General features: G+C 44.9%; 1 protein-coding gene across 1 annotated transcript; it reads right to left on the bottom strand.

The window, feature by feature from the left end:
• Nucleotides 1–51: 51 nt before the first annotated feature.
• fam124a (family with sequence similarity 124 member A) lies at nucleotides 52–26,850 on the bottom strand. The gene is made up of 4 exons (XM_078409437.1): nucleotides 26,766–26,850; nucleotides 23,146–23,177; nucleotides 14,029–14,759; nucleotides 52–7,226 (listed from the first exon to the last, which is right to left on the bottom strand). Exons 1-4 carry the CDS (start codon nucleotides 26,810–26,812, stop codon nucleotides 6,387–6,389), a joined length of 1,650 nt encoding a protein of 549 aa, XP_078265563.1. The 5' UTR covers nucleotides 26,813–26,850; the 3' UTR covers nucleotides 52–6,386.
• Nucleotides 26,851–27,910: the final 1,060 nt, after the last annotated feature.

The following is a 27,910-nucleotide window of genomic DNA, read 5'->3' as shown; positions in this document are numbered from 1 at the left end:
GGGTGGGCAGTTTCAAGGATATCTATGAAACCAAGGCAAGGATGGCGTCCATCTTCAGCAGGTGTCATAGCCAAACAATTAGTTTTAATAAAGATAGACACAACGTGCTGGAGTAACTCTGCGGGCCAAGCAGTATCTCTAGAGAAAATGGATAGAGGACATTTCGTGTCCGGACCCTTATTAATATTAATACCATGGATTCTGCAGCAAGGAAGGAGAGAGGTTTAAGATTTGTGTTTGATGGCACCCTGGTGAGCCATTTATTAATGTACAGAGAGTCAAACAATAACTGAGTTACAGACTTTTACAGCACAGAAACCAGTCCTTCGGCCCAGAGTCCTTGCCAACCATCAAGCACTCATGTGCACTAATCATACTTTAATTTCACTTTATTCTCCCCACATTCCCATCAAATCTACTGCTCGCCTGCACATTAGTAGTAATTTGCAGCGGCCAATTAATCTACAAATCCATGTGTCTTTGGGATGTGGGATATTCCCAGAGCACCCACATGGTCTCAGGGAGAAAGTGCAAACTCCACATAGCAAAGCCATAGTTCAGGTTGAACCTGGGCTGTTGCACTGTGGGGTAATGGCTCTACCACTTTCTCACCCTGTGGATGAGCTGGCTTCAGTGGGTATGACAGCTGAGCATTAGAAGAGCCTTCCATGGGTTTCTCTTGCAGAGAGATTGGCTGCCCATGGGCGTAATATGAATATGTCTGCCTTGTACGTGTAAAACTAGTGCTGCCGAGCTTTAGAATTACCATTGCGTAAAGTGAGTGCAATCTGGATACAGCGATGTACTTTATTATTTACAGCACAAATGAGTAGATATAATTCTCCAGAAGACTGAAGGTTCCTCACTCATTCGCCCAAAAGTTAGCCAGTTAATTTACAATCAGGCTGGGCTCCTTTAGCGAGGGTGAAGGGTATGTTTTTGGCATTCTCAAGCTTACAGCATCTATTAGGGCTCTTAATGTTATGGTCTTTGGCTCAGACCATTGATTAACAAAATCAGGCAGAAGAGGTGATCTCTGGATCATACTGAGTGTACATTGTATTGCAAGAAGGCATCATGGGTTTTCTCCGAGATCGATTTCCTCCCACACTCCAAAGATGTACAGGTACGTAGGTAAATGGGCTTGGTAAACGTTTAAAAAAAAATCCCAATTGTGAGCAGGTTAGTGTTAATATGCAGGGATCGCTGGTGGGCCGAAGGGCATATTTCCACGCTGTATCTCTAAGCTAAACTAAACTTCTCATGCCTCTTCAAAGTCAGACAAAATCAAACATGGCCACATATAGAGACATTAGGTCAGGTGATCACAGGTTTGGTTTGAAGGTACTGTAGTTTTTAACCAGTGTTTTAAAAGCAGAGGTAGGAAGGAATTGGGCTACATTTTTGTGTTAAGTGTGGTGTTTGTACCAAAGTGATTGTTAAGCACAGTAGGTTTCTCCCTGAGCAGACTGCCAAGTCAAGTCAAGTCAAGTTTATTTGTCACATGCACATACATGTTTATTTGTCACATGCTATTGTGAGCTGAATCAGCACCCCTATTGCTCACGACTTTAGTGCCAATGCATGCAGAACATTTTTCTGCAATAATATAGTGTGCAGACACCAACCAAAGATAGGTTTTCAGTTTGAATGTAGGTGCACATGTTAACACAATCTCTTTTGATAATTCTGGCTCAATCAAAAGGCGAGAACATCACCGGGGCCAGATATCACAACTGCTGAACCAACATATGGTCTGTTCAAAACTTGCAGCTACTTAAGAACGCTATCCAATTCCAATTAAAGGTGAGAATTCTGGTTCTGAAAAATCAGTAGGCACTTTTAATTTTAAGAAACAGTTACAACATTCAGAATATTGTACAGGGTTAGCCCTCTATAACGATGAATAGACAATCCATGCCATTTTGGACTGAAAATGAAGCTTCCTTGTGATGGTTTAGAACCAACTAATTCTGTGCATCCAGTGGGTGTTTCAGCCGAAGTCATAATTGTACAGCACAGAAACAGGCTCTTTAGCCCACCATGTCTATGCTGACCATCATACCTAACCATACTAATTCTATTTGTCTGCATTTATTCCAACTCTTCCATGCTCTGCTCATTCAAGTACCTGTTCAGAATAGTAACTACATTTAGTTCAGTAACTAAATGTAGTTACTGTTCCTGCCTCCACAACTTCCGGCAGTTCATCCCAGACACCAACTTTGTGTGAAACCTTTACCCCTCAGATTCCTTCAACCTCCTCTGTCTTGTCCCAGATCACTCCCTGTTTATTGGCATGTTAGGATAAGTTACCTCCACGTTTATTGCTTTGCAGTCATGTGCAGTTTCATTTTAGAACTTAACATGCTTGTTCCAAAAGAATCAAAAAGGTTCACTTATCCTATTTCGTTTCCACAATGTGTGCCAGATGCAAAAGCCAAAACAAATCAATACCCAGAGCAGATGAAAGTTCCATAGAGAGAACTGATATATACCTTTTATAGGTGGAAGTGAAGAGAAGCTTACCTGCCACACTGTGTCCGGCCTCCTATATTTTCAGCTTTCTTCTCCCTCAGCCCACTACAGTCTGAAGAAGGGCCTTGACCCAAAATGTAACCTATCCATCTTCTCCAGGTTTCAGCCTGATCTACTGGGTTACTCCAGCACTTTGTGTCCTTTAGAAGTTTAGTAAAGGTGTTGATGTAAGGGGTATTGTTAGAGCAAATAAAGAGATTTCTTTGTCCGGTGCCACCACATGTTTAAACTAACTAGCAAATGTGGAGGTTGTGTTTTAGTGCAGCAATTCTGAAAGTGTGGTGATAGTGGATGGAATATCTGGAGTCATATCACATTAGCAGGCCCTTCAGCCCAACTTGTCCATGCCACCCAAGATGCCCCATCTTGCATTTGGCCGATATCCCTCGAAACCCGCCCCCTCCCCTGACATCAGTCCGAAGAAGGATCTCGACCCGAAACGTCACACATTCCTTCTCTCCAGAGATGCTGCCTGACCTGCTGAGTTACTCCAGCATTTTGTGATACCTGAGTATGGCAGAAGTGGGCTACAGAGGGGCCAATTTTAACAGGCATGAAGTCAGGCAAACATTCCAACAAGTACTGATGGCTACAAGACATCAGCAACCAATGGTCAGAGGCCCTATTCTGCTCCATACTGGGTTCAGTGCAGCTCTTCTATTAGTTCTATGTTAATGTTTTATAATTCTGTTTTATCAATATTCTCCATTTTAAATTTAGATCAAAGTTAATGCACACCATTTGATCATGACCAGTTAAAAGTTAACCGCATTGGTGGGTCTGGACTAACAGACCAAGTAAGGATGGCAGATATCCTTTTCTGAAAGATCTTACTGAAACAGATGGGTTTTGCCAAAATCCAGTAGTTCCTGCTACTGGGACCAAACTTAATTCCAGAATTTAAATTTCTCAGCAGCCAGGGTGAGATTCGAACTTGTATCGCTGCATCAACTGTCCAGAACCTTGGCTGCTGGTCCAGTAATTTAACCACTAGGGCACTCATAGGCTGGCTGTGTTGGTGGGGCTTGCTGTGCCTGTGAGAGGATTACTGCAAAGGAGGATTGAATTGACAGTGCACCCATTGACACCAAAAACCTAGACCAGTGAACCTTGTCCATCGATGGATGCAGGATGAAGATTCTCCAACATTAATTCGCAGCCTGGGATTTTGGCCTAGGTTTAATCTTTGCAAGTGGAATGCATAATATAGGTGTACTATACACATAAGGGGCAGCCAATTCTCTTTTTGTTACAGTGTGGAAGGTTGAGAAGACCGTTAGTGCAGTTGACCCTAGAAAATGAAAAGCAAAAATGCAGCTGGTTGGAAATTTGAAAGCAAATGTAAGATTTAGAAAGATTAAATTAGACAGGGCCTTTGAGGAATATAAAGCAAGCATGAAAGAGCTCAAATGGGCGATTAGGAGGATCAATAGGGATTAGAAAATGTCATTGGCGAGTCAAATTAACGAAAATCCCAAGTTTTCTATAGGTACATTAAAAGCAAGCGTGTAACCAGGAAGAAGGTAGGCCAGCTCAAGAGTAAAAGAGGAGTCAGAGGATTACAGACGAGGTACTAGATGAGAACTTTGAATCTGTATTCACCAAAGAGAAGGATAGAGATGACAATGAGATCACTGTGGGAAACACTAATATGCAGGAGCAGTTTGAGATTAGGAGGGCGGCGGTGTTGGAGTTCTTGAAATGTTTAAGGTGGATAAATCCTCAGGGCCTAATGGGATCTCTACCAGGTTATTGAGAAAGGCAAGAGAGGAGATTGCAGGGCCCTTGACAAAGACTTTTGTATTTTCTCTCGCCAAAGGCAAAGTCCCAGAGGACTGGAGAGTAGTCAAAGTTGTTTCTTTCTTCAAGAAGGGAAGTAGATAATCTAGGAAATTATAGGCAGGGCGAGCCTCACACAGTGGTAGGGAAGCTATTGGAGAGGATACTTTGAGATAGGATTTATTCATATTTGGAAGAGAATGGACTAATTAGGAACAGTCAGCAGGTCATGTCATAAAAATAATTGGGTTATGAATGTTGCCAATATGGATTTTAGTAAGGCATTTGATATGAGTCCCTCATGGTAGGCTGATCCAGAAGATAAAGATTCATGAGATGCAGTGTCTTTGTCACTTGGATTCAGAACTGGCTTACCATTAGAAAACAGAGTGTTATGGTGGAAGGTTGTTATTCTGGCTAGAGTTCTGTCACCAGTGCAATTCTGCAGAGATCTGTGCTGGGACCTCTGTTGTTTGTGACATTATCAATGACTTGGATATAAATGTAGATGGGTTGGTTAGTAAGTTTGCAAATGACATCACAATTGGTGGAGTTGCAGACAGTGAGGAAGGCTGTCAAATTATACAGTGGAATATAGATTAGCTACTGAAGTATGCGGAGAACTGGCAAATGGAGATTAATATGATCAAGCATGAGGTGCTGCACTTTGGAAAGTCAAATGTAAGGGGAAAGTATACAGTTAATGGCAAGGCCCTTCACAAAATTATGTATAGAGGTATCATGGCATCCAGGTCTCTAGAAGGTCCGTGGGAAGTCATGTTGCGGCCATATAGGAATTTGGTTAGGAGTATTGTGTGGAGTTCTGGTCGCCCCATTATAGGAAGGATGGGGCAGTGGGGGGGGGGGGGGGGGGTTCTGGTGAGGGTGCAGAAGTGGTTTATGAGAATGCTACCTGGATTAGGGGGCATTAACTATAAGAATCTGGATTGTTTTTTCTGAAGTGTAGGATGTTGAGGGGAGATCCAATGGAATTATATAAAATAATGAGCGGCATAGATAGGGCAGACAGTCGGAATCTATTTCCCAGGGTGTAAATAGCAAAGACTAGAGGGCTTAGCTTTAAGACGAGAGGGACAACATTTAAAGACAATGTGCAGTGAAGTTTTTTTACACAAAGATTGGTGGAACGTGCTGTCAGGGGTGAAGACAGATACGATAGTGGCATTTACCAAGCTTTCAGATAGGCACATGGATATGCAGGGAATGGAGGCATATGGATCTCATGGAGGCAGATGGGTTTAATTTAACCTGGCATCACATTTGGCACACACATTATGGGTCAAAGGGCTGTTCCTGTGCTGTAGTGTTCTATGTTTAAATATTGGAAATACTCAGCAGGTCAGGTCAGGAGACAAGGCTGTTGTATGTTTCCAGCTTTGTGTGTTATTATCCGACCCTGGTCAGCACTTGGATTAGGTCTGCATTGGTGATGATCACAGCTGCGTGTCGCGGAGGAGGCCAGCCATGTTTGAGGACTGACAAACCTCTGTTGAATCTGCTGCAGTTCTTCTCAACTGACCCGGTCAAATCAGGAGCATATCAATTCGCTGACTGCAAACTTAATTTGGTTTGGATCAATAGTAATGCTAAAATAATGTCAATGACCAGAAATATTCCATTCTCTGGTTGAAATCTGAGAATTATAAAACAAATTTGCACATTTTAACAGAAAGGAATTGCAGATACTTTTGTTAAGAATGATCTAATGACACGTTTTGTAACACCTGCCTCCATTCCCCTCTATCAGGTAATTAATCCTTACTTTTTTGATTTCTGGCAAGTATGTCTTGTTGGACATGTAAAATGTAGTCAGTTCAGAAGGGATATTTCATTTTGACCTCCTCTCATCTCAGTTGCTTATGAACAGTTGCATTTGTTAAATCAGTAATGTCCAAACCTCACCGTCACCTGAAAGAGCACAGTGACCTGGTCACTGTGACCAACTCTTCCTGTCTTTCACCGCAGCAGAATAATCTGATGCCTGCTGTTTGTGTTCAACCGTTCACCGTGCCTATCGCCAACAGGAGACCAGGGCCCTACCAAATGGGTCAGATGTAGAACTCCTGCTCTGCGTCTTGGCAAGTGTTAGCCTGTTGGCTTTCAGGGCACCTTTTGTTCCCAGCAGCACAGTTTGCTACCGGACATGAGGACCGCTTTGCTCTGTGGCAGAGCCAAGAGGTGGCAATGGGGGCTCGGGGAGATGGAGAACGAGGCTTTAGACGGGAGGGGGAGAACTCTTGGAAGTGAGGGAAGGAACCGGGACTCTGCTCGTAGAAGGAAGGGAGTGGGTGTCTTGCCGAGAATGAGGAATTGAAGAGAGCGGATGCCAGATTCCTGCTGCACTTCCGCGAGGAGGGAAGAGCAACCTTCAAGTCGTGGCTGAAGTTGTCCAGCGTGGAGACAGAGAGGTCAGAGCAGGAGGTGGCTAACCCCGTGTCTACATCTGTTTCCGCAGTGCCATCCACACCCTGCACGACGCCTCGGGCCGGGACTCTGGTCAGCCGACGGCGCTCAGAGAGAGAGAGAGCCATCTCGCCCAGCGGCGAGGAAGACAACGAGGAGGAAACTGATCCGGTGAAGGTCGGCAGACAGAACAGGGACTTGCTGCGCTGGGCTGTCCGGGAGTAACCAAAGGCACTGATGTCACGTCTACTGGTGTCCCCTTCTTTACCACCCCAGAGATCTTCTTGAGAACTCCCACAGAAGCGACCAATCCCCCTGGACTGGTGGGGCTTGTGGCTACTCAGCTGGTGTTGACCACATCGTTCTGGTGCACAGCCCGAGTCACGAGGCATCACTGTACACAAGGGAGTGAAGGAGTTACTCCTCACATTGGTGAACTGAGGAACTCCCCTCCTTCTCCACGGACCTCTGAACAAATCCTGCACCTGCACAGAAAAAAAAGAAACAGTGTACAAATACATGGAGATGTAAAAGAGTGGAGCAATTGTAATGTGTGATTGCCGATCCACTTCTGTGACTAGGACAGAAAGAGTCGCCTGGCTTGGGAGCCATCTTGGATCCTATTAAACCATAACATTTGAGATATTTTTTATTTGCATCCTGGGGTAAGATGTCTTTCAAATTGAGGCCTGTTTTCTGGTGAAATTGGGCTGCCATAATTGGTGTGTCCATTTTGCATGTCCCTGCTGTGGTTAAAAGGGATTATTCTTCTTTCTCCTTGAATTTTCCAACAGCACAGGTGGGGTAATAATTTCTTACCAACTCTTTGATTAAATGGCTCTGAGTTGTAGGCTGTTGCTCCTAGGTGGATGAGTGGTAAGCAGGGAGCCATGCTACCAATCTTTCCTTCAGCAGGAAGAAGTGGTTTAAGTCCCACACTATGAACTTAAGCATGTTATCCAGGCTGACACTCCCAGAGAGGTGCTGAGGGGCAGCTACTAAAAGGGCTCTGTTTCAGATTAAATGTTAAACTGAGACACTATCAACCCTCTCTGACGGGCATAAGATCCAATAGCATTTGTAAAACTGCAGAGAAATTCTCCCCAGCATCCTGACCAGTTTTTAAGCCTCAATCAATATTACTTTAAATTGTTTACAGATGATCTGATTTTGTGGACAGCTGTTGGCTGCTTTTTCTACATTGTACATTCTGCACTCACTGTATTGTATCCTACACTTTTGTTGAATTTCCGCACATGAAATGTTCAGAAGACACCCGGCAGAGATGGTGGAAGACACTGCCTTATCCTTCCGAGTGCAACTGGCTTGGCTGAAGGTTTCCTCGAGCTAATTTGTTAATGCTTAGATTGTTCTTTTGCAAACAATTCCTGACACACATTGCTTGAAGATCAATTCCGAAGCCCTAGGCTCAGTTTTCTTTAATTTCATCAATGTGAATTTCTCTGGCTTAGTCATCCAACTCAATAGAACAAATTTCTGAATGTCTGAAGAAGGGTCTTGACGCAAAACGTCACCCATTCCTTTTCTCCAGAGATGCTGTCTGACCCGCTGACGTACTCCAGCCTTGTGTCTATCTTTGATTTACAGACTAGATGTCACTTCTGTTTTGGCCAGAGTTAAGATCCATTTTTGCAATTATTTCCTTTCCACAACAGTACCATTTTAAATCTAATGTTTAAATTGGGCCTTTAATTGAGATATGGATCCACCAGATTTGTGCATGTAGTGGAGGCTGTGTTGTCTGTGAGCGATAGACAAAAGGCTTCCCATTTTTAAAGCCGAGACTTTGTGTGAATAGCTCTCAAATGCTGTGTGCATTAAATGATGTATAAATCGGTTCTCTCACAGAGCCAAGGCCTTTAAAGCCTATTCACTTAGGGTTACCTAGCACTGCCTGGTATCTCCCGCTTAAGTGTGTGCCAGAGAGAAAATGCTGTAAATCCATGTGAAATGGGTATTGACTGATGCAACAAAGGCCATTTGTCTTCCAGGCCACTCAATCACTTGGTCAACAATGAGCGACATCACAGACTTAGTGACAACTTAAAGCAGATATGAAAAGGCCATGTTCATGCAGTGTTAGGTTGCTTGAGTATTTGGTTTTGCTTTTAAATATTGCTAACATTTAAAATAACATTCAACAACAATTGCCTGTATTTACATAGCCCCTTCAATATGGTAAAAATGCTGCATGGTGCTTTGTACAAATACCATCGACCAAAATTTGATATTGAGCCAATGTTTGGAGATATTTGGGTGTGATCATTAAAAGCTTGACCAAAGGACGCACGTGAAGTAGCAATTAAAAAGGGGGGGACATGGAACAAAGAGGTGAGGGAACGTCAGTTCCTGGAACTTCGATAGTTGAAGGCTCACTGACTCTGGTGAGCTAATTACATTTTGGGATGTGCAAAAAGCTAGAAGCAGAGTGCAGGTGTCTTGTTGGAAGCTGCAGGGGTGAGGCCTTGAGAAACATATAGAAAGTGGTGAGATCCTTTTTGAAACTGGGCTCTGAAACCAAAGCCAATGTGGGTGAGATAAATGAGAATTGGTGCACGGACAGCAAAGTATTGAATGACAGAGCAAGGGTAGCATGTGGGAATGGCTACGAAGTTGCAAATGGGTAAAGGACGAGGCGGTGGTGGAGACAGGGTACCTAATGGAGGTGGAGGTAGGAGGCATGTCTATGCTTGGAGGCTTACCACTGGAGTCAAATATGACAGCAGAGTCGTGAACCATCTGGTTCAACCACAGAAGATCAGCGGCAGAGAACAGAGCATTAATGAGACCAAGGATGACAGTTTGGTCTTGATATTTAGTTGGAAGAGGTTTCTGTTTGTCCAGACTGGATGATGGACAAGGAATGGAATGACGGAGAGGATTTGAGGGAGGTGATACTGAGGGTGAGTAAGAGCTGGGTGACATCATTGTAGAGCCTGGTTTGAACTCTTATGTCTGCCAAGGATCCACCAATCAGACAGAGTTGGTGTGGAAGTGCGACTGGAAGCTAATGCAGATGATGCTCTTGGCATGATTAGATAGATCACAATTCAACCAGACAGATGCAGATATACTTTGAAAGGCGTAGGAGTGGACCATGATGTGATGAATTGTAACAGGTAAATCAGTCAGTTATGTTGGATGTCGTTTGTTACTTTGACAGGTGCCACTAGAGGGCAGTTGCAGGGCAGAGTCCCAATTGGAGGGAATCATGCCTGGAATGTGGGACAGGTGTGCAATGCCTGGGGATGTGACATTGTTCTCAGACTTAGAGAGGAGGTGGTAATATTAAACTTCATTTGAAACTCTGCAGGTAATGAGGCAATATGTGCCCAAACTCCAGACAAATTCCATACGAAGGATTCATCCGTACATTTGCACCACTTAAGTAGCAGGGAAAGATGTTCTCTTTTCCTTGGTTTTCAACAGCATTGCCAATTGATAAGTCCCACCAACCCCATCCCCCCATCAATATTCCACTGACCAGTATCTAACTGGACCAACTTCATGTACTGCAACTTCATTGGGTGTCTTATAGTAAGTCACTCACCTCTTCACAACCAAGCTCCTTCCCACCAGCCCCCAGGCACTACTCAGTAATGTGGCAGAACGTTCTCCAGTCAACTGGACATGTGCAGTTCCAACAATTCCAGAAGCTAGACAACATCCAACACATGGTTTTAAGATGCCATCTTGCAGATACACGTTGTACGTGTGAGAGCAGGTCGGCATTCCTGGGCGATGGTGAGCTGCCCGAGCTGGCGACTGACCACAGGATTACAGCAGGATCTTGATCGGTTGTGCAGGTGGGCTGAGGAATGGTCGATGGAATTTAATACAGAGAAACGTGAGGTGTTGGATTTTAGGAACACTAACATGGGCAGGACCTACACAGTGGATGGTAGGGCTCTGGGGAGTGTTGTAGGACAGAGGGATCTAGGTGACCAGGAACATAGTTAATTGAAAGTGGCATCTCAGGTAAAGAGAGTGGTCAAAAAGTATTTTAGCACATTGGTCTTCATCAGTCAGAGCATTGAGATTAGAAATTGGGAGGTCATGTTGCAGTTGTATAAGACGTTGGTGAGGCCGCATTGAGTGTATTGTGTTCAGTTTTGGGCATCATGTTGTAGAAAAGATGTCAAGCTGGAAAGTGTGCAGAGAAGATTTACGAGGATGTTGCCAGGACTTGAGGGCTTGAGCTAGAGAGGTTGAGCAGGCTAGGACTCTATTCCTTAGAGCGCAGGAGGGTGACTTTCCTGAGAAGGTGATTTTATGGAGGTGTGCAAAATCATGAGAGGAATAGATCAGGTAGATGCACAGAGTCTCTTGCCCAGAGTAGGGAAATAGAGAACCAGAGGACATAGGTTTAAGGTGAGGGGGGAAAGATTTAATAGGAACCTGAGGGGTAACTTTTTCATGCAAAGGATGGTAGGTGTATGGAACGAGCTATCAGAGGAGGTAGTTGAAGCAGGTACAATCGCAATGTTTAAGAAACATTTAGACAGGTACTTGGATTGGACAGGTTTAGAGGGATGTGGGTCAAATGCAGGCTGGTGGGACTATGTAGACATGTCATGTGTGGGCAAGTTGGGCCGAAAGGCCTCTTTCCACACTGTAATACTACATGACTATGACTCTCTATGACCACTGGGAAGAGTTTGTGTTCAACCCAAGGCATTGTGAACAACAGCACATCACGATGGAGAGCAAGTTGCTTCCCTGGCAACATGGCCCTGTTTCACGAGGAGAGTGGATGGAGAGGGCAGAAAAATCTATGACCCAAAATTAGGGGGATCCTTGCCCCAACTTACCTGGAATACTAAAAGCAGTAAGTACTTAAAAATTAAAAATGCAAATATTTAGTTAAGACTTTCCTGATTGTTGACTTTAATGCTTCTTGCAGCTACTTTCCTCCACTGGAGTTACCGGCTGAACTCTCCATGTGCTGGCTCCCTAACTCAAGAACCCCACCAGACACCTAAGTTCCCCAACAGAGTGTGGCTGGAGCAGTAACACCAGTTGAGGAGGCAACTTCACTCAGAAATCCCAACACTGCCGGCAATGGCTTTGGGAACTGTCAGCATTGATGCTGTCATTAACGTAAAATGTAGGCCATTCCACACTGAGCAGGTGTGACAGGGAAGGCAGAGTCAGAGTGGGGTGGGGGAGGCAGGAGTGACTCAGGAGGAGACAGGCAAAGAGCCAGTCACTGACATAGATGGATTGAGGGAGAACTTTGAGTGTAAATAAATATCTGTGTGGTGCTGTGAAAAATTCAATCACCTTTTGTGCATCAATCTTATCCAAAAATATATAGACATTCTCATCATTACTTATATTGTGCACTGTGTCTAAATCAGACGACACCAAATGCACAGTTGGAAGGTCGGAGCTGAGAGCTTCTGAGCCTGACGGCAGTAAATCATAAAAAAATGTAATCATATAGCCACCTTGTGGAACAGAGAGATAGAGGCTGGGGGGAGGGGAGTGGCATTTGGTGTGCCTAAACCCTGTGATACTCTTAACAGGCTCACAAGGGATTCCATATTTCCATCCGGAGTGGGTTTTTATTTGGTAACTGGGGAATATCAGTGGCCTGTCTGAGAAATGGGGATTATGTTTGTTGTACTCAAGCTGGCCTTGATCACTCTCTGGGCTAAATCAGTGACAACTGTAACATCTTGCCGAATACGATCGGACATATTCTGGGAGGGATATCTCATCACATGATCCCTGTCTACCCTGTGCAGCTCACTTCTGCAGAGCAAATATTCCTCTAACCAATAAATTATCTTTTTTTTTTTTTAATGATCCCAACTTCCCTCCCCCATCCTAGTTGTCTTGGAGCAAATTCCAGATGGAATAATCTTTAGCTCCTGGAGATTCCAGGGCAATACCCGAGGTTTGCAGCTTGGGCAGGAAAAGCTGACTCCTAACCAACAAGCGTGGTGCGTGCATATCATATCATATCATATATATACAGCCGGAAACAGGCCTTTTCGGCCCTCCAAGTCCGTGTCGCCCAGCGATCCCCGTACATTAACCCTATCCTACACCCACTAGGGACAATTTTTACATTTACCCAGCCAATTAACCTACATACCTGTACGTCTTGTATGACTCCAAGTCAAACGTACTTTCACAGACGATGAACTGTGAGAGGCACAACACCACAGCCAGGAGAACTGCTGCCTTACTGCTCCAGCAACTCGTGTTCAATACTGACCTCGGAGCTGTGTGTGGAGTGTACGTGTTCTCCCAGTGACCTACCCCGGGTGCTCTGGCTTCCTCCCACATCGAGAAGGGCAAGCCAGTTGCTAGGTTACTCAGTCACTGTAAATCGCCCCTAGTGAGAGGTAGAATCTGGAGGGAGCTGATGAGAATTAAATGGGCCGAGCATAGGATTAGTGTAAATGAGTGGTCGACAGTCAATGCAGACCTGGAGAGACCGTTGAATCTGTTTCCAAACAGTCTGACTCTTGATAACTGAACAGAAATTGCATTGTAAATTTTAAGGTTCCCCAAACTAACCACTTGCCCACAAACCTTGAGTCACATTGACGGTTCAGCCACAGATGCAGTTTTGTATTGATTTTGATGCTGCAGAAGTGTTTGATGACTCTGGGCCGGTACTTGCTGGAGTTCAGAGGATGAGGGGATCTCATTGAAACCTACCAAATAATGAAAGGCCTAGATAGCGTGGGTGTGGAGAGAATGTTTCCAGTTGTGGGAGAATCTAGGACCAGAGGGCACAGCCTCAGAATAAAAGGATGTACCATTAGAATGCAAATGAGGAGGAATTATTTTAGTCACAAGGTGGTAAATCTGTGGAATTCATTCCCATAGAAAGCGGTGGAGGCCAAGTCAATGGATATTTTTTAAGCAGAGATTGATAGGTTCTTGATTAGTAAGGACGTTCAAATGTCACGGGGAGAAGGCAGGAGAATGGGGTTGAGAGAAAAAAAATAGATCAGCCATGATCAAATGGCTGAGCAAAGTCTTTGGGCCGAATGGATTAATTCTGCTCCTTTGACTTATGAACTAATGAACACCCTCGATCGCCTGCACTGTGACATTGACAGCCAGCTCTGGAGGTTGTAGGCAGAGACCACGAACTGCCCTCTCCCGTCCATGAAACCGATCCCAAGAGAAGGCCCACCCAGAACTGGATATGTCAGTCACCATTTTATCAGGAATGCTTTTGGAAACAGGGGGGTTTTAAACAATATATATGTCCTGCTCCTTGCACAAAGGGGGCAATGTTACCTGTAACAGGAGCTTGTTGCCATCGTAGTCTTCGGTTTGCCATCGTTTCTCACTGATGGGGCTACAGGGATTGGGCAGGAGAGGGACCAGGCAGCCCACGGCGTGAACTCTGAACTCCAGCACAGTGGACGGGCATGGAGCTGGGAGCCGACCTGCTGGCAGCCGCTTCAACGACAGCTGAATCTCCACCTCCATGCTGGAGTAGACGGTGAAGAACACAAAGTCCGACTTGTACTTTGACGCCACGCGTCTCAGGATCAGTTCGTACATCCCGACCTGTTCGGCGAAGTTGTCGAAGCTGCAGTAAAGGGTGAGGCGGACGATTTCTTTCCCGTAGTGAACCTGCCTGACGGCCCAGAGAATGGCGTGGTCAGCCAGGGTGAAGAAGTCCTGGTTCCTGGGCATGTAAGGGAGGATCCTGCCCTTGACCCTCTCGGTGTGATGGTACTGCCACGGCGGGTGGAGGAAGCACTCGTGCAGCCGGGAGATCTGCTGCCCGCACTCTTCACGGACGAAGACGATCACGGCGAGCGCTGGCTGGTCCGCGTCAGCCTCGCCTCCCACCGACAGCGGGGAACTGCGATCGGAGGCCACGAAGAGCCGTAGGCTGGGGTCGATCCAAGTTACCAGGCTATCGACGGCTTTCTGCAAGGCTGGTGCACCGCCCGGGTTGGTGATGATGTGCATAGTGACCAGGAAGGGATTGGCCACATCTTCCAAGCACAACTCACCTGCACGTGCAGAGAGAACAAGAGGGGGGAAGACATTTGGATCAATGTTAACATAGATTCGTAGACTACACCACAAATCATTTGGTCAATCTTGTCAATGTTGGTTCTTCAAAGCACCTCTCCTCCCAACTTCCATTCATCTGGTCGTCCTCAATAACCCCTCAAATATTTCCTTTGCCTGAAGCTTGTTCTGTTTGAAAAGTGATCATTCACTCCATCTTCTCTACTTCACTCCATCGTCAGGAAGACACTGCAATTCACTGGATAAGCACTCTCTTCAGCCCCCCCTGTTACTCGATTGCCTTCAATTGCTCTCATTAAGTTTATGTGCTCAAAACCATGGAACAATCAGATCAACAATTGTTCAACGGGCTAAACTGGGTAAATATCTAGCTCAGACTCTGGGAATAGGTGCTCTCTTCTGAGCTCTGTCATGGCAGGTAGACGCAGAAAAGGATTCAATGATGTACACAAACCTCTTTGAAGTTGTGCAATATCTCGGCCGACTTGGAAACATCTGGATGCATTTGCAAAAGGATTCATGGCTTCATTGAGTTTTGCAAATGGGTCTTTTGACCCAAGTCATCCATGCCAACCAAGATGCTTATCTACCTTAATCCCCTTTGCCTGTGTTTGGCCAATATCCCTCTAAATCTTTCCTCTCCATGTAACAGTCTAAATGTATTTTGTATTTTAAACATTGTAATTAAACCCTCTATGCCACTTCCTCTGGCAGCTCATTCCAATATTGTATCAACCTCTTGTGTGGAAAAACTTGCCTCTCACATCCCCTATGATTCTTTCCCCTCCCACTTTAAACCTATGCCCTTCAGTATTAGACTCCTCTACCCTGAGAAAAGACAATCCCCACCTATCTATGCCCCTCATAATTGTATAAACGTCTATAAGGTTGAGAGCCTCTAGTCCGTGCAGCAAATGGAGTGCACAGAGACCCTACATTAGTGGCAGAAGGAGCAGATGACTGCCCCCCTCTGCAGGTCAGATTGGCACGCACAATCATCACTAACTCCAGTGGCATTTGGGAAGCTCCAGCAATGCCATCTTTCAGGGAAAATATTAGATCAAGGCTTTGTCTTTCATCCCACTTGTGTTTAAAGGTTCCTGGTGCATCAATAAAATATTGAAGCCCACTGGGACCTTTCAGCTCATTGTCTATGTTATCTCTTAGTTATCCGATTAATCCTTGCTCTTTCCCAACAACTGCAATTTGAAATTTTACTTCCAAATCTCTGTTGAAAACTACTATTGTATCTTCACACCACCCTTTTATACAATGCATTCTATAATGCCACAGTTCACTGGATGAAAAAAAAGTTCTTATTGCCCCTGATTTGTATATGCTAGGATTATTATATTTTTGTACAACACAGAAAGAGGCTATATTCACCTATCAACTCTACGCTGGTTCTCAAACACCATTCCCCTCAATCCATTTCCCCACCTATTTTCCTCCAACGTATTCTTTCCCCACCCCACAGTTCTCCGACAACACACTTCTACACTAGAACCTAATCTGACAAGCAATTCAATTTTAGGATGTGGGAGGAAGCCGGAGCACTTCGGGAAGCCCACGCACTAGCAGCAAGATGTACAAATTTCTCACACGCAGCACCAGAATAGAACCTGCAATGTCACAGCTCTGCCCTTTAGAAGAACCTTTACAAATCAACTCTAGATAAACCATATTGCAGGCTCACTGGCAACAAATTAAAACAAAACTGGAGATGCTTCTACCATGGTAGCTGCCTCACCTTCTCCAAGACAATAGAGTTAGGCAATAAATGTTAACTTTCATAGCATTGCCCAAGACTCATAAACAAACTGAAATCAGGTACCGAGATCAGGTGCTTGAGATTGGGAAGTAATTCTGTGAAAATCAATTTGCTCATTGCAGATTAAATTACTGGGGAAAAAATTCTGAGCAGAGTACATTTTCCAGAAAGGATAATATTTTGGCAGCACAGAGGTGCAGCTGGTAGAGCTGCTGCCTCACAGTGCCAGAGGCCCAGGTTTTATCCTGATCTCCCTTTGACCATGTTGGTTTCCTTTGGGTGCTCCAGTTTCTTCCTAATCCCCAAAATGTGTGGGTTTGTAGGTTAATTGGCCTCTGTAAATTGCCCAAGTGTGTACAGAGTGAATGCAAAAGTAGTCTGTACGCTAGATTCTGTAGGACTAATTTCTATGAATCTTTCTTTCCATGGTTATATATATACATATATATCTATGATTTGCATAAATATTGCAGTATGAGTCATTTGTTCACCACACCGGCAGTGTGAGATACATTGAGGAAGAAAGTTGCAGGCTGCAGGAAAACTTCAATAGACTGGATAGGTAGCCACAGAAATGGCAATTGTAGATTAACCTGAAGTATGACGTAATGCATTTGGGGAAGCGAAATAATAACAATAAAGGTCACTGAAAAGTATGAATGATATAGGAATGCATGCCCATAAATCCCAGAAGATAGCAACAAAGTATATATGGAATCTAAGGCAGCATTTGCAATACTCGTCTTTATCTTATCCTGGCACAATGGTAGTACAAGGAAGTTGTGCTTGAATTGTCATAGAAGTGTACAGCTCTGAAACAGGCTCTTTGGGCTATCATGTCCATGCCAACCTTTTTGTCCATATCTATTTGTCTGCATTCAGACCTTATCCTTCTATGGGCCTTTATACACGTCATAAACGTAGTATACAACACATTTTATAAGAGGATAGTTCCAGATGTTAACTTTAATATAGTATTACAGAGTTATACTGCACAGATAAAGGACCGAGTCTACACTGACCATCAAGCACCCATTTACACTAATCCCATTTTATCTTCTGTCAACTACTCCCAGATTCTACTTCCCACCTTCACACGAGGGACTCGTATATTTAAGATGTTGGAGAAAACTCATGTGGTCTCCTGGAAGAACACACAAAAGGCACTTGGACAGATACATGGATAGAAAAGGTTTAGAAGGATATGGGCAAAACACAGGCAGGTAGGACTAATGTAGTTGGGTGAAGGTCCTATTTCCAAGCTGTATGACTCCATGACTCTTATGACAAACTACACAGACAGACCCAAGGTCAGGATTGAACCTGGTAATTGGAGGTGAGAGGTTGCACTCTCTAACTGTGATTTGTACACAGGCATATTCCCGAACCTCACACTTAAAAGTAACAGATCTAATTTGTAGGCTATGTTGCCAAATCAAGAGACATTAAGATCAGGTAAAGTGCTAACCAAAGGCAAGTCTTTTTATTCCCTTGAATTTAGATGATCATAGGATGATTTGATCCAATATCCCCCCTTTCTTCCCCAAGATATGAATGGAATCTGATCAAGCAGCGTAAGGATGCTATTTCTACAGCTTCAAAAAATTAGCTTCACAACCTAGGCTGTGTAACCTGGATCTAATGTCAATGCATGAGTCTCCAGTACCATCATTATCAATTGTCCCAAGCATCTGAAATATAAGTATTTTTGTGACTGGGGTATTGTTGGCGGAGCTTCTTTTAGAAAGACAAAACGCATCCATCTCCACCAGCCCAATGACGGAAAAACAAACAACACACAGTTTAAAGCTCAATGCACAATGCAACCGCTTGAAGACAAGGTCCCCCATACACATCCATGAATAGCACCCTTTGTCCGAGGCGATGGCAGCGAGTGTAACCAACAACCAGGGATAGGGCCCAGAAAATACACTCAGTGACGTTTCCAGTAGGACCAAGCATTCAGACAACTCAGACACTCACAACCTGTGCTGTTTCAGATGGGCCTCTAACCAACTAAACAAATAAAAGCTTAATCTTTTTCCTAATTGTACATGTAATAAGATGCATCTGAACTCAGTTCCCCGGAGATCAGAGACACGTTACAAAAGCTCCATCACCATCCTTTCCTTTTCTAGGCAATCCCACAGATTAAATTGTAAATCTCTAATACACTCCAAAATCCTTTGGAGAATAGCTCTGATTTAAGATGATTCATTGTCTATCCAGATAAAATTAATTGCTGACAGAAGCTGCTTTTGGTGCAAAGGATGAATTTACAGCTGGGCAAAGCGCTTAATAAATCATATCATATCATATCATATATATACAGCCGAAAACAGGCCTTTTCGGCCCACCAAGTCCGTGCCACCCAGCGATCCCCGTACATTAACACTATCCTACACCCACTAGGGACAATTTTTAATTTTTTTAAATTTTAAATTTTTTTTATTATTATTTTTTTTTACATTTACCCAGCCAATTAACCTACATACCTGTACGTCTTTGGAGTGTGGGAGGAAACTGAAGATCTCGGAGAAAACCCACGCAGGTCACGGGGAGAACGTACAAACTCCTTACAGTGCAGCACCCGTAGTCAGGATCGAACCTGAGTCTCCGGCGCTGCATTCGCTGTAAAGCAACAACTCTACCGCTGCGCTACCGTGCCGCGGATGTAAACAAATGCTGTGCAGGCTTTCCACTAACGACTGTTTAGTTTAGAGATACAGCATGGAAAGAGGCCTTTCGGCACACTGAGTCCACGTTGATCATCCATCACCTGTTCACACTACTTCACTATTATCCCCTTTTCGCGAACACCTCCTGCACATTAGGGGCAATTTCACTGAAGCCAATTAACCTACAAACTCACATGACTTTGGGATGATGGGAGGAAACCCACATGGTCAGAGGGAGAACGTGCAAACTCCACAATGTCTTGCAGGTAACTCAGGCAGGCTTCATGTTGGACGCTTGAAGATCAGTAAAGTTGCACATGAGAGGGTTATTCTCTTTCCACGTGTTTGTTATATACAAGTATGATAACCTTTGCTTATTTGCAGTGGAATATCTCAAGTGAGCATTATGAGGAAAGCTGGGCATGGAGAGAAGGCAAACATTATGGCCATCAAGAGTAGAAGTGAGGTAGATACATGGAGCAATATCCAAAATTGAGATACAGGACAGCTGAAAGCTCAGCCACAACTGCTGGGGAAAGGGAATTAGAATGTTGAGGTCACAAGGGGGAGGGGGAGGGCACAGAGAATTATGGGACCAGGAGTAGTGGCAGAGGTCAGGGAGGGCAGAGGACAATGACAAAGGTCACAGGAGGTCATCAGGCCAGGGGTCAGGAGAAGGCTTAACACAGTAGGTGGTGACAGACATTAGGACAAGTGGCCAATGTAGGTGAATGGACAGCAGGGCAACAGATGAACAAACCATGGTGCTTCCTTATCTGTTGGGTATTTACCTAACAATCTTTCATTTTTTGCATTACCTGTTAAGTTTTTCTTCAAACACTACTAAAATATCAGCAGTGAATGATAGTTCTATGATACACTGACTAATGCGTTTCACAGATCTGAGGCATTAACTGTTTCTCTCTCCACAGATGCTGCCTAACAAATTGAGTGTTTCCAGAATTTTCTGTTCACATTTCAAATTTCTAACATTTGCAGTTTTTTTTATGTTCATTAACAGGAGATGTTCACTTCTATAATTACAACTGCAGGTATCAATGCTTTTAAAATGTGTAACACTGCTTTGATGGGGCAATTGTGATTGCCAGGCAGACACTTCAGCATGTCTCTAAGGCAGTGTTGGAGAGCTCCTTAGTTGGAGTGTGTTAGAAGGAACTGCAGATGCTGGTTTAAACCGAAGATAGACACAAAAAGCTGGAGTAACAGCAGGTCAGGCAGCATCTCTGAAGAGAAGGAATGGGTGACATTTCGGGTCAAGACCCTTCTTCAGACTGGATAGGAGAGATATAGACGGTGTGGAGAGATAAAGAACAATGAATGAAAGAGATGCAAAAAGATAACGGTGATAAAGGAAACAGGCCATTGTAAGCTGTTTATAGAGTGAAAATTAGAAGCTAGTGCGACTTGGGTGGGGGAGGGATAGAGAGGGAATGCCGGGGCTACTCACTCTTCCACTTAGGAGAGCTGGAAGTTCTCCCAAAATGTCAAGGTGCCCGTCTTCCCGATCAACAGACAAAAACCATCCGCCTCCCAATTAAGGAGGTGGGGAGAGGGAGAGGGAGTCTGAAGAAGGGTCTCGACCCGAAACGTCACCCATTCCTTCTCTCCCGAGATGCTGCCTGACCTGCTGAGTTACTCCAGCATTTTGTGAATAAAGAGAACATTTGCCACTGGCTGCCATAAGCAAGCCCTTCCCACTGGTTCTGCAATTGTTGCCCTAAAGAAAGAGGAACAAGGATTGCTTATGAGAGGGGGAGGAACATTAGAGGCACAAGATACATTTTTGGGAGCTGTGTTTCCAGTAAAGTTTCAGCAGAAGCTGGAGCAGACAGTTTTTAAAAAACCTCAACGTTACAAGCAGACTGACTAGAATTTAAAACCTGTTCAGTAGTACTAAACAGGTTGACAAAGTCAATGCAGAGTGTTTAAACACACTGACCATCGATCACCGGTTCACATTAGTTCTATGTCATCCCACTTTCTGCATCCACTCCCTACAAACTAGGGACAATTTACAGATACCAATTAACCTCCAAGCCCACACATCTTTAGGATGTGGGTGGAAACCAGAGCATACGGAGGAAACCCATGTGGTCACAGGGAGAATGTGGAAACTTCACAAAGACACCACCCAAGGTCTGGTATTAACTCAGGTCTCTGGCACCGTGAGGGCTACAGTTCTACTGCTGCACCACTGTACCACCCTTAGGGTGGATAGGTTTTCAGACAAAAATTATGGAAGCCACAAAGGAGTGGTCTGTTGCAAACACCTAACATGTTCATCATGTTTGTTGCAGTCTTAAAAAAAGTTACCATCCTTATCTAGCCTACACTTGGGGCCTATCCCCATTGTTTGAATTAATTGTTTGAAAGATACAGCATGGTATCAGGCCCTACGGCCCACTGAGTCCACACCAACCATCGATCACTTGGTTCTATGTTATCCCACTTTTGGATCTACTCCCTTCATACTCAGAGCAATTTACAGAGGTCAAGTAACCTATAAATTTGCACATCTTTTGGGATGTGGGAGGAAACTAGAGCACCTAAAAAAAACCCACACCACCTCCGGGAGAACATGCAAACTCCACTCAAACAGCGCCCGCGGTCAGGATCGAACCTGGGACTCTGGCATTGTGAGGCAGCAGCTCTACCACTGTGATTCCCTTGAAAATGGTAGGATCTGAAATGGGCTCTAGTACGCCACTTAGTGGCTTTAATGTACTGCTGCAGTTAACAGAACCAATCTCTTCACCTTATGGGTGGGACAAAACGACACAGCCATTAAAGCTGCTTCCTCACAATTCCACTGCCCTAGATTTAATTGTGACCTCCTGTGCTGTTTGTGTGTAGTTTGCATGTTCTCTCTGTGATTGTGCGTGCTTCCTGCAGATGGTCTGTCTGCCTCCCACATCCCCAAAACATGTGGGTTGATAGATTAATTAGCCACTGTAAACTCCTCCCCCCCTCACCCAGTGTCTTCAAGTGTGGTAGAATCTGGAGGAGTTGATGGGGATGTGGGGAGAGTAAAATGGAATTAGTGTAAATGTGTTTGAAGAATGGTCCAACCTGAAACACTGCCTCTCCACGTCCTCCAGAGATGCTGCCTGATCCACTGAGTAACTCTAGCAATTTGTGTCGTGATGGTTGGTGTGGATTGGGTGGGCCAAAGAGCCCGGTCCCTTGTCATGTGAACCTATCAAACAGTTGTGGACAGGCAATGATTGCAGGAAACATGATTTTAATTTTCCAAAACTCTCTTGTTTGATGGAAGGTTCCATTATATTTGAAAATAGCGCATTGAACCCTTATTCAAGAAGGGAGATGGAAAGAAGAACATTGCAGACCATGTAACTTAACATATACGTCACAGAGAAAATGTTAGAAGTTATTATTCAGGATATTATACCAGGGCACTTAAAGAAACGTGATACAACAACAGTTACCAACAATACAGTGAGGCAACCTTCCTGATTTCCTCCATTCTATCTCCTTAGCTTCTACTTGTGGGATCTTGCTGGGCGTAGATATGCATGCCCCAGAACATCACAGACTGACTACATTATAAAAGCACCTCATTAATCTTACTGTACTGTGGGATGTCCTGAAACTACATGAAATAAATGTTTTTCTTGTTCAATTATCCCTGATAACCTCATGGGGCAGAAGGGCTATTTAAATTAGAAAGGTACAGAATAATGACAAATTATTCCATGAGTAAACGTCCACTGGTTAGATCATACCGAAAATGTTACATACTTGTAGAAATCATTTTCCAGTAATATATGTATGGAAATAAATTACTTTAGTGTAGCCTTGTCAAATTTTCCTTTTAAACTACAGTGCATGCAACAAGAGGGGGGTCGATCTATTGTACACATTCTTAGTACTCACTGCTTGTTGATGACTTGCAGCTGAAGTCTGATCTGAAATAGAAACAGCGATATTTTTAGTCGAGGCGGTCAGTCATCAGAAGGTTGTATATAATTGAAACACACATAATTGAAAGTGTGAGCTGCCTTTCTGATGGGTTATTTAAATTATAGGATTAACATACAGGAGGATGGGAGTGAATAGAGTAATCCAAACCAGGCAGGTAAGGGATGTATCAAACTGTGAAAGATGGTCACTTTAATATTCCACCCAATGGGTAACTGAGTCAGATTACCGGTCACAGGTACAAAATCTGATTGAATGGTGTCAGAACAACTGTCTTGCTCTGTGTTGGCAATACCAAGGAGCTGAGTGATGACTCCATGAAGGGAAAGTCAAGGGCCCATGAACCTGTCTTCATCGACACACTAGTGGTGGAGAGAGTCAACAACTTAAAGTTCTGGGACATGCATATCTGTCCTGGGCGCAGTGCATTGAAGTGCGGAAGTGGCGGCGCCTAACGGCTGCGGCTCGCTAGCAGTCTGTTCGTCTTTTTTCCTTTTTTTTTGTTGTGTGTCGGTGTTGGGATGGTTTTTTGTTTTTTTTTGGTTGTGTATGTGTGGGGGGTGGTGGTGTGGGTGTGGGTGGGGGGGTGGGGGAAACCTTTCTCTTTTAGGTCTCTTCCTCACGGCGCGGGGTGCGGCTCGGCCGCGGGGCCTTCCATCGCCCGGTGCGGCTCGGCCGCTGGACTTAACATCGCCCGGTGCGGCCCGGCCGCGGGGCCTTCCATCGCCCGGTGCAGCTTGGCCGCGGGGCCTTCCATCGCCCGGTGCGGCTCGGCCGCGGGACCTAACATCGCCCGATGCGGCTCGGCCGCTGGACTTAACAGTGCCCGGTGCGGCTCGGCCGCGTGGCCTTCCATCGCCCGGTGCGGCTCGGCCGCGGGACTTTACATCGCCCGGTGCGGCTTGGCCGCGGGACTTAGCTGCGCAAGGCTCGGTCGCGGGGCCTTCCATCGCCCGGCTCGGCCGCGAGACGTTTCAGTGCCCGGTACGACTCGGCCGCGGGGACTTCCATCCCCTTGCGGGGACTGTGCGGGTCGGTCGGGGACGAGCTGTCTGTCCGTGGGCGTGGGGAAGAAAGTGGAAGTTCTGTTGCCTCCATCACAGTGAGGGGGTGTTTGGAGTCACTGTGATGGACGTTTGTGTTGGGGTTATGTGTCTTGTGTTCTTTTTTGTGTGACTGCAATGTAGTTTCGTTCGGTACCTTGGTACCGAATGACAAATAAAGCTCTGTTGAACTGTTAATCACAAACAAAGCTCATCAACCTATCAACTTCCTTAGAAGATTGAGGAATTTTGGTATGTTGCCAAATACTCTGTCAAACTCTACAGGTGTACCGGTCAGAGAGCATACTGACTGGATGCATCAGGACCTGGTTCGTAGATCAAATAAAGGAGGCTACAGAAAGCGGTAGACACCACCCAGTCCATCATGGGTATTGACTTCCTCACTATCGAAGGGATGTACAAGAGGTTCTACTTCAAAAATGGAAGCTAATTTCATCAAAGACATACACCACCCTAGCCATGCTCTCACCTCGCTGGTACAATTAGGCTCTTGAACACTGCACAACATTAACCACAATACCAAAGCAACTGTGATCTCCTCTGGACTTTGTTGGTTGCACTATGTACTTCGGGTTTGCACTATTACAGTCTGGTAACCAAGTATTATTGATTAGTATTTTATTGTTTTATTGATTCATGTATATTTATTTCTTGGGTTGTTGCATTAATGGGCCTGTAAAGCTGCAGCAAGCAAGAATTTCATTGTTCCATTGCTGGTACATATGACAATTAAACTCTCTTGATTGTTGTACCTCAAGCCCAATGGAGAATGAAGAAGAGGCCCTGGTGGGGATCTTGATGAAAATGCCGCCATCTTGAGGGAGTGCCTTCTGCAAATGCTTTCTATGTCATTTTATCAGTGAAGTTGCATATTTCTCGCATTGTCACGCAGTGGCTTATTCCATTTGAGTGATGTCCATCATTGGACCAGGTAATCCAAACCTCTGCTACCCATCCTAACCCAATCACGCTATTCACCCTACACCTCCCTGGCGAGATCTGAACTGATCCATCCATTTGTCATTTCCATTGTCCTGCCCATCCCCATTTCTGCAATCTCCTCCAGCCTCTGCAATATACGTGACCTCCAATTCTGGCCTCTCAAGGTTTGGGATAATTAGTAGGGAGGAACTGCAGATGCTGGTTGAAATCGAAGAAAAACAAAAAAATCTGGAGTAACTCAGTGGGTCAGGCAGCGTCCCTATTGTAACTGGGGGGAGGGGGAGCAAGAGCAGAGCTGTGGGGTAATGAGGAGACATGTGTGAGAGCCTCATCTATGATAGAAGAGGGGAAATGTTCGCTAAAGAATGAGGACATCTTGGCTGTCCTGGTATGGAACTCATTACTTGTATCATTAGTGGTGACCTTGCCAAAAGATGCCAAGGTGTTCGAAGTTCTGAAATTCCCTCCATATACCTCTTTTTTTGTTTGTTTAAGATGCTCTTTAAACCCCATCCTTTATGTTGGAGCAACATCGAATTACTAGTTCAGAAATAAACACAAAGGTCAGAGACATAAATTCAAATCTGACCAAGATAGCAGGCGAACTTAAACTTAGTTAAATTTGGGATGAGAATGCCAGAGACGGTCATGACTGTAGGAAACTAGATGACTTGTAAAACACCTCCCCACTGACTTACATCCTCTCCTTAGGGACAGAAGCCTGTTTCAGGGGAGTTCAGCCCTGACAACTATGTGGTTGATGATCAACTCTGATGTGGTGTGGTCAGCCACTCAGTAAGAGGCAGAATAAGGATGAGCAGTAGCCTGCCACTTATCCATCTGCCAAAACTATATAAATGACAAAAGCAGTTTCTCATCACTTGCCTAATAATTCCCATGTAAGTGTATGTCAAATTATTTATCGTAATTTGGACGTAACACCTTGTGACATGTGTTCCTTTGTTCAAGTCTTTATGAAGATATTTGTTCTGGTTGTCATTTGAAGAATTTCCGGAGACCTTTGCAGGCTGCTGATTGCATTATACTTGGACAGTTGTTCTACTCATTCTCGTATGAAATTTAACCCGTAGGTTGTTTGTGGTTCACATGACCACTGAAACTCAGTCTCAACCCATGACCTGCTCAACCGCACATCTGCCAGTGAAAGAAACTGGTTGCAATCCCCTAGGCTGGAGGTCAACTTCTGCGCGACTGATAACAAAAAAATCAGATAATATCAAGATCAAGACCGCAGGTCAGTCACTATCGACCTGATGAGTGTGATGAACGGGGGAATCCCTCTCCAGGGGAACTTATACAGGGCGGATTCCCAAATAAATTATTATTCAAACACTTATCCGTTACCAGGATTGTCAACGTGTGTCTCACACAAGCAGGAACTTAATTCTCGAAAGCATGTAACTTCACACACATTAATGCGCCAGCCCAAATGCACAAAGCTTCTCATTTGCACCATTGTTAACACTCAGAGAGCAATTCACCAGCCTGGGGACTGCCATAATTTTCCCGGACTCCCTGACATTCATTGGCAAACACAGACCGACCTACCGTCCGGGTTCTTCTGCCCAGTCCTTCCTGGTACCTCTCCTCTCCATCGCCCACTGGTCCCCTGCGAGCTCTTCGCTCGCCTCCCCTGCACTGATGGCCAATGCTCCCCGCTCGGGCTCCGCCTCTCCAGGGGCGTGGTGTAACCTGGCGGCTGGGAAACAGATTCACCACAACAGTGTGGTCCCAGTACTAGAGGACCAAGGTAGTTAGTACTCGCCAGTACTACAAGGCGATAGCAGAGGAGATCTGAAAGAAGTCATTTGACCCGGCCCCCTGAAAACTACACACTCATCGGAAATAACGAGGATCACTGGGGCAGTTCTGGGGGGGTTCCCCTTCCTCTTCCCACGACCAGGGAGGGGGGGGGGGGGGGAGAGGAGTGGAAGGGACTTGGAGGAGGGGGGAATGTGTGGGAAGGAACTGCAGATGCTGCTTTAAACCGAAGATAGACACAAAAATCTGGAGTGACTCAGCGGGGCAGGCAGCATATCTGGAGAGAAGGAATGGGTGATGTTTCGGGTCTTCAGACTGAAGAAGGGTCTCGACCAGAAACGTCACCCATTCCTTCTCACCGGAGATGCTGCCTGTCCCGCTGAGTTACTCCAGCTTTCTGCGTCCATCTGGAGGAGGGGGGATATGGGCAAGGAAGGGGGATTGAGGAGTCCTTCCTGACCCCGGGCTGATTTCACTGCCCTTGTGGTATTACCGGGGTTGGACTAGGCTGCACTAAGTCAAGACGTTTCATTGCCCTCTTGCTGCCAGCAATGCGTTCGGCTCTGTTTTAAAAGGGATTTATCGCCGGACGCCCAAAAGTTGTTTCAGGATTGAAAATCCTCCTCTGAAGGTGGATTCAACTCAACATCCGGATTACAGATTCATTCAAGTCACTTCAAGTTCACGGACTGCGAGGCGCAAGCTTCTGTCAGCTCCAAAGATGGGAAACAGATCTTAATATTATCATTGATGAACCAAGTTGGGAAAGACTGTGTTTAGATAGTATGAAAAATACTATTAATGTGAGATATAGTTTAGTACAATATAATTTTTTACATCGACTATATTTAACCCCGAAAAAATTAAACAATTTAAAACCAAACTCATCTGAAATGTGTTTTAGATGCAACCAAGACGTGGGTACTTTTTTA

Source organism: Rhinoraja longicauda, chromosome 12 (genome assembly GCF_053455715.1).
Source record: "Rhinoraja longicauda isolate Sanriku21f chromosome 12, sRhiLon1.1, whole genome shotgun sequence".
Classification (NCBI taxonomy): domain Eukaryota; kingdom Metazoa; phylum Chordata; class Chondrichthyes; order Rajiformes; family Arhynchobatidae; genus Rhinoraja; species Rhinoraja longicauda.
Note: the sequence above shows the minus strand (reverse complement) of the source record. Positions and strands in the feature narration are given on the sequence as shown.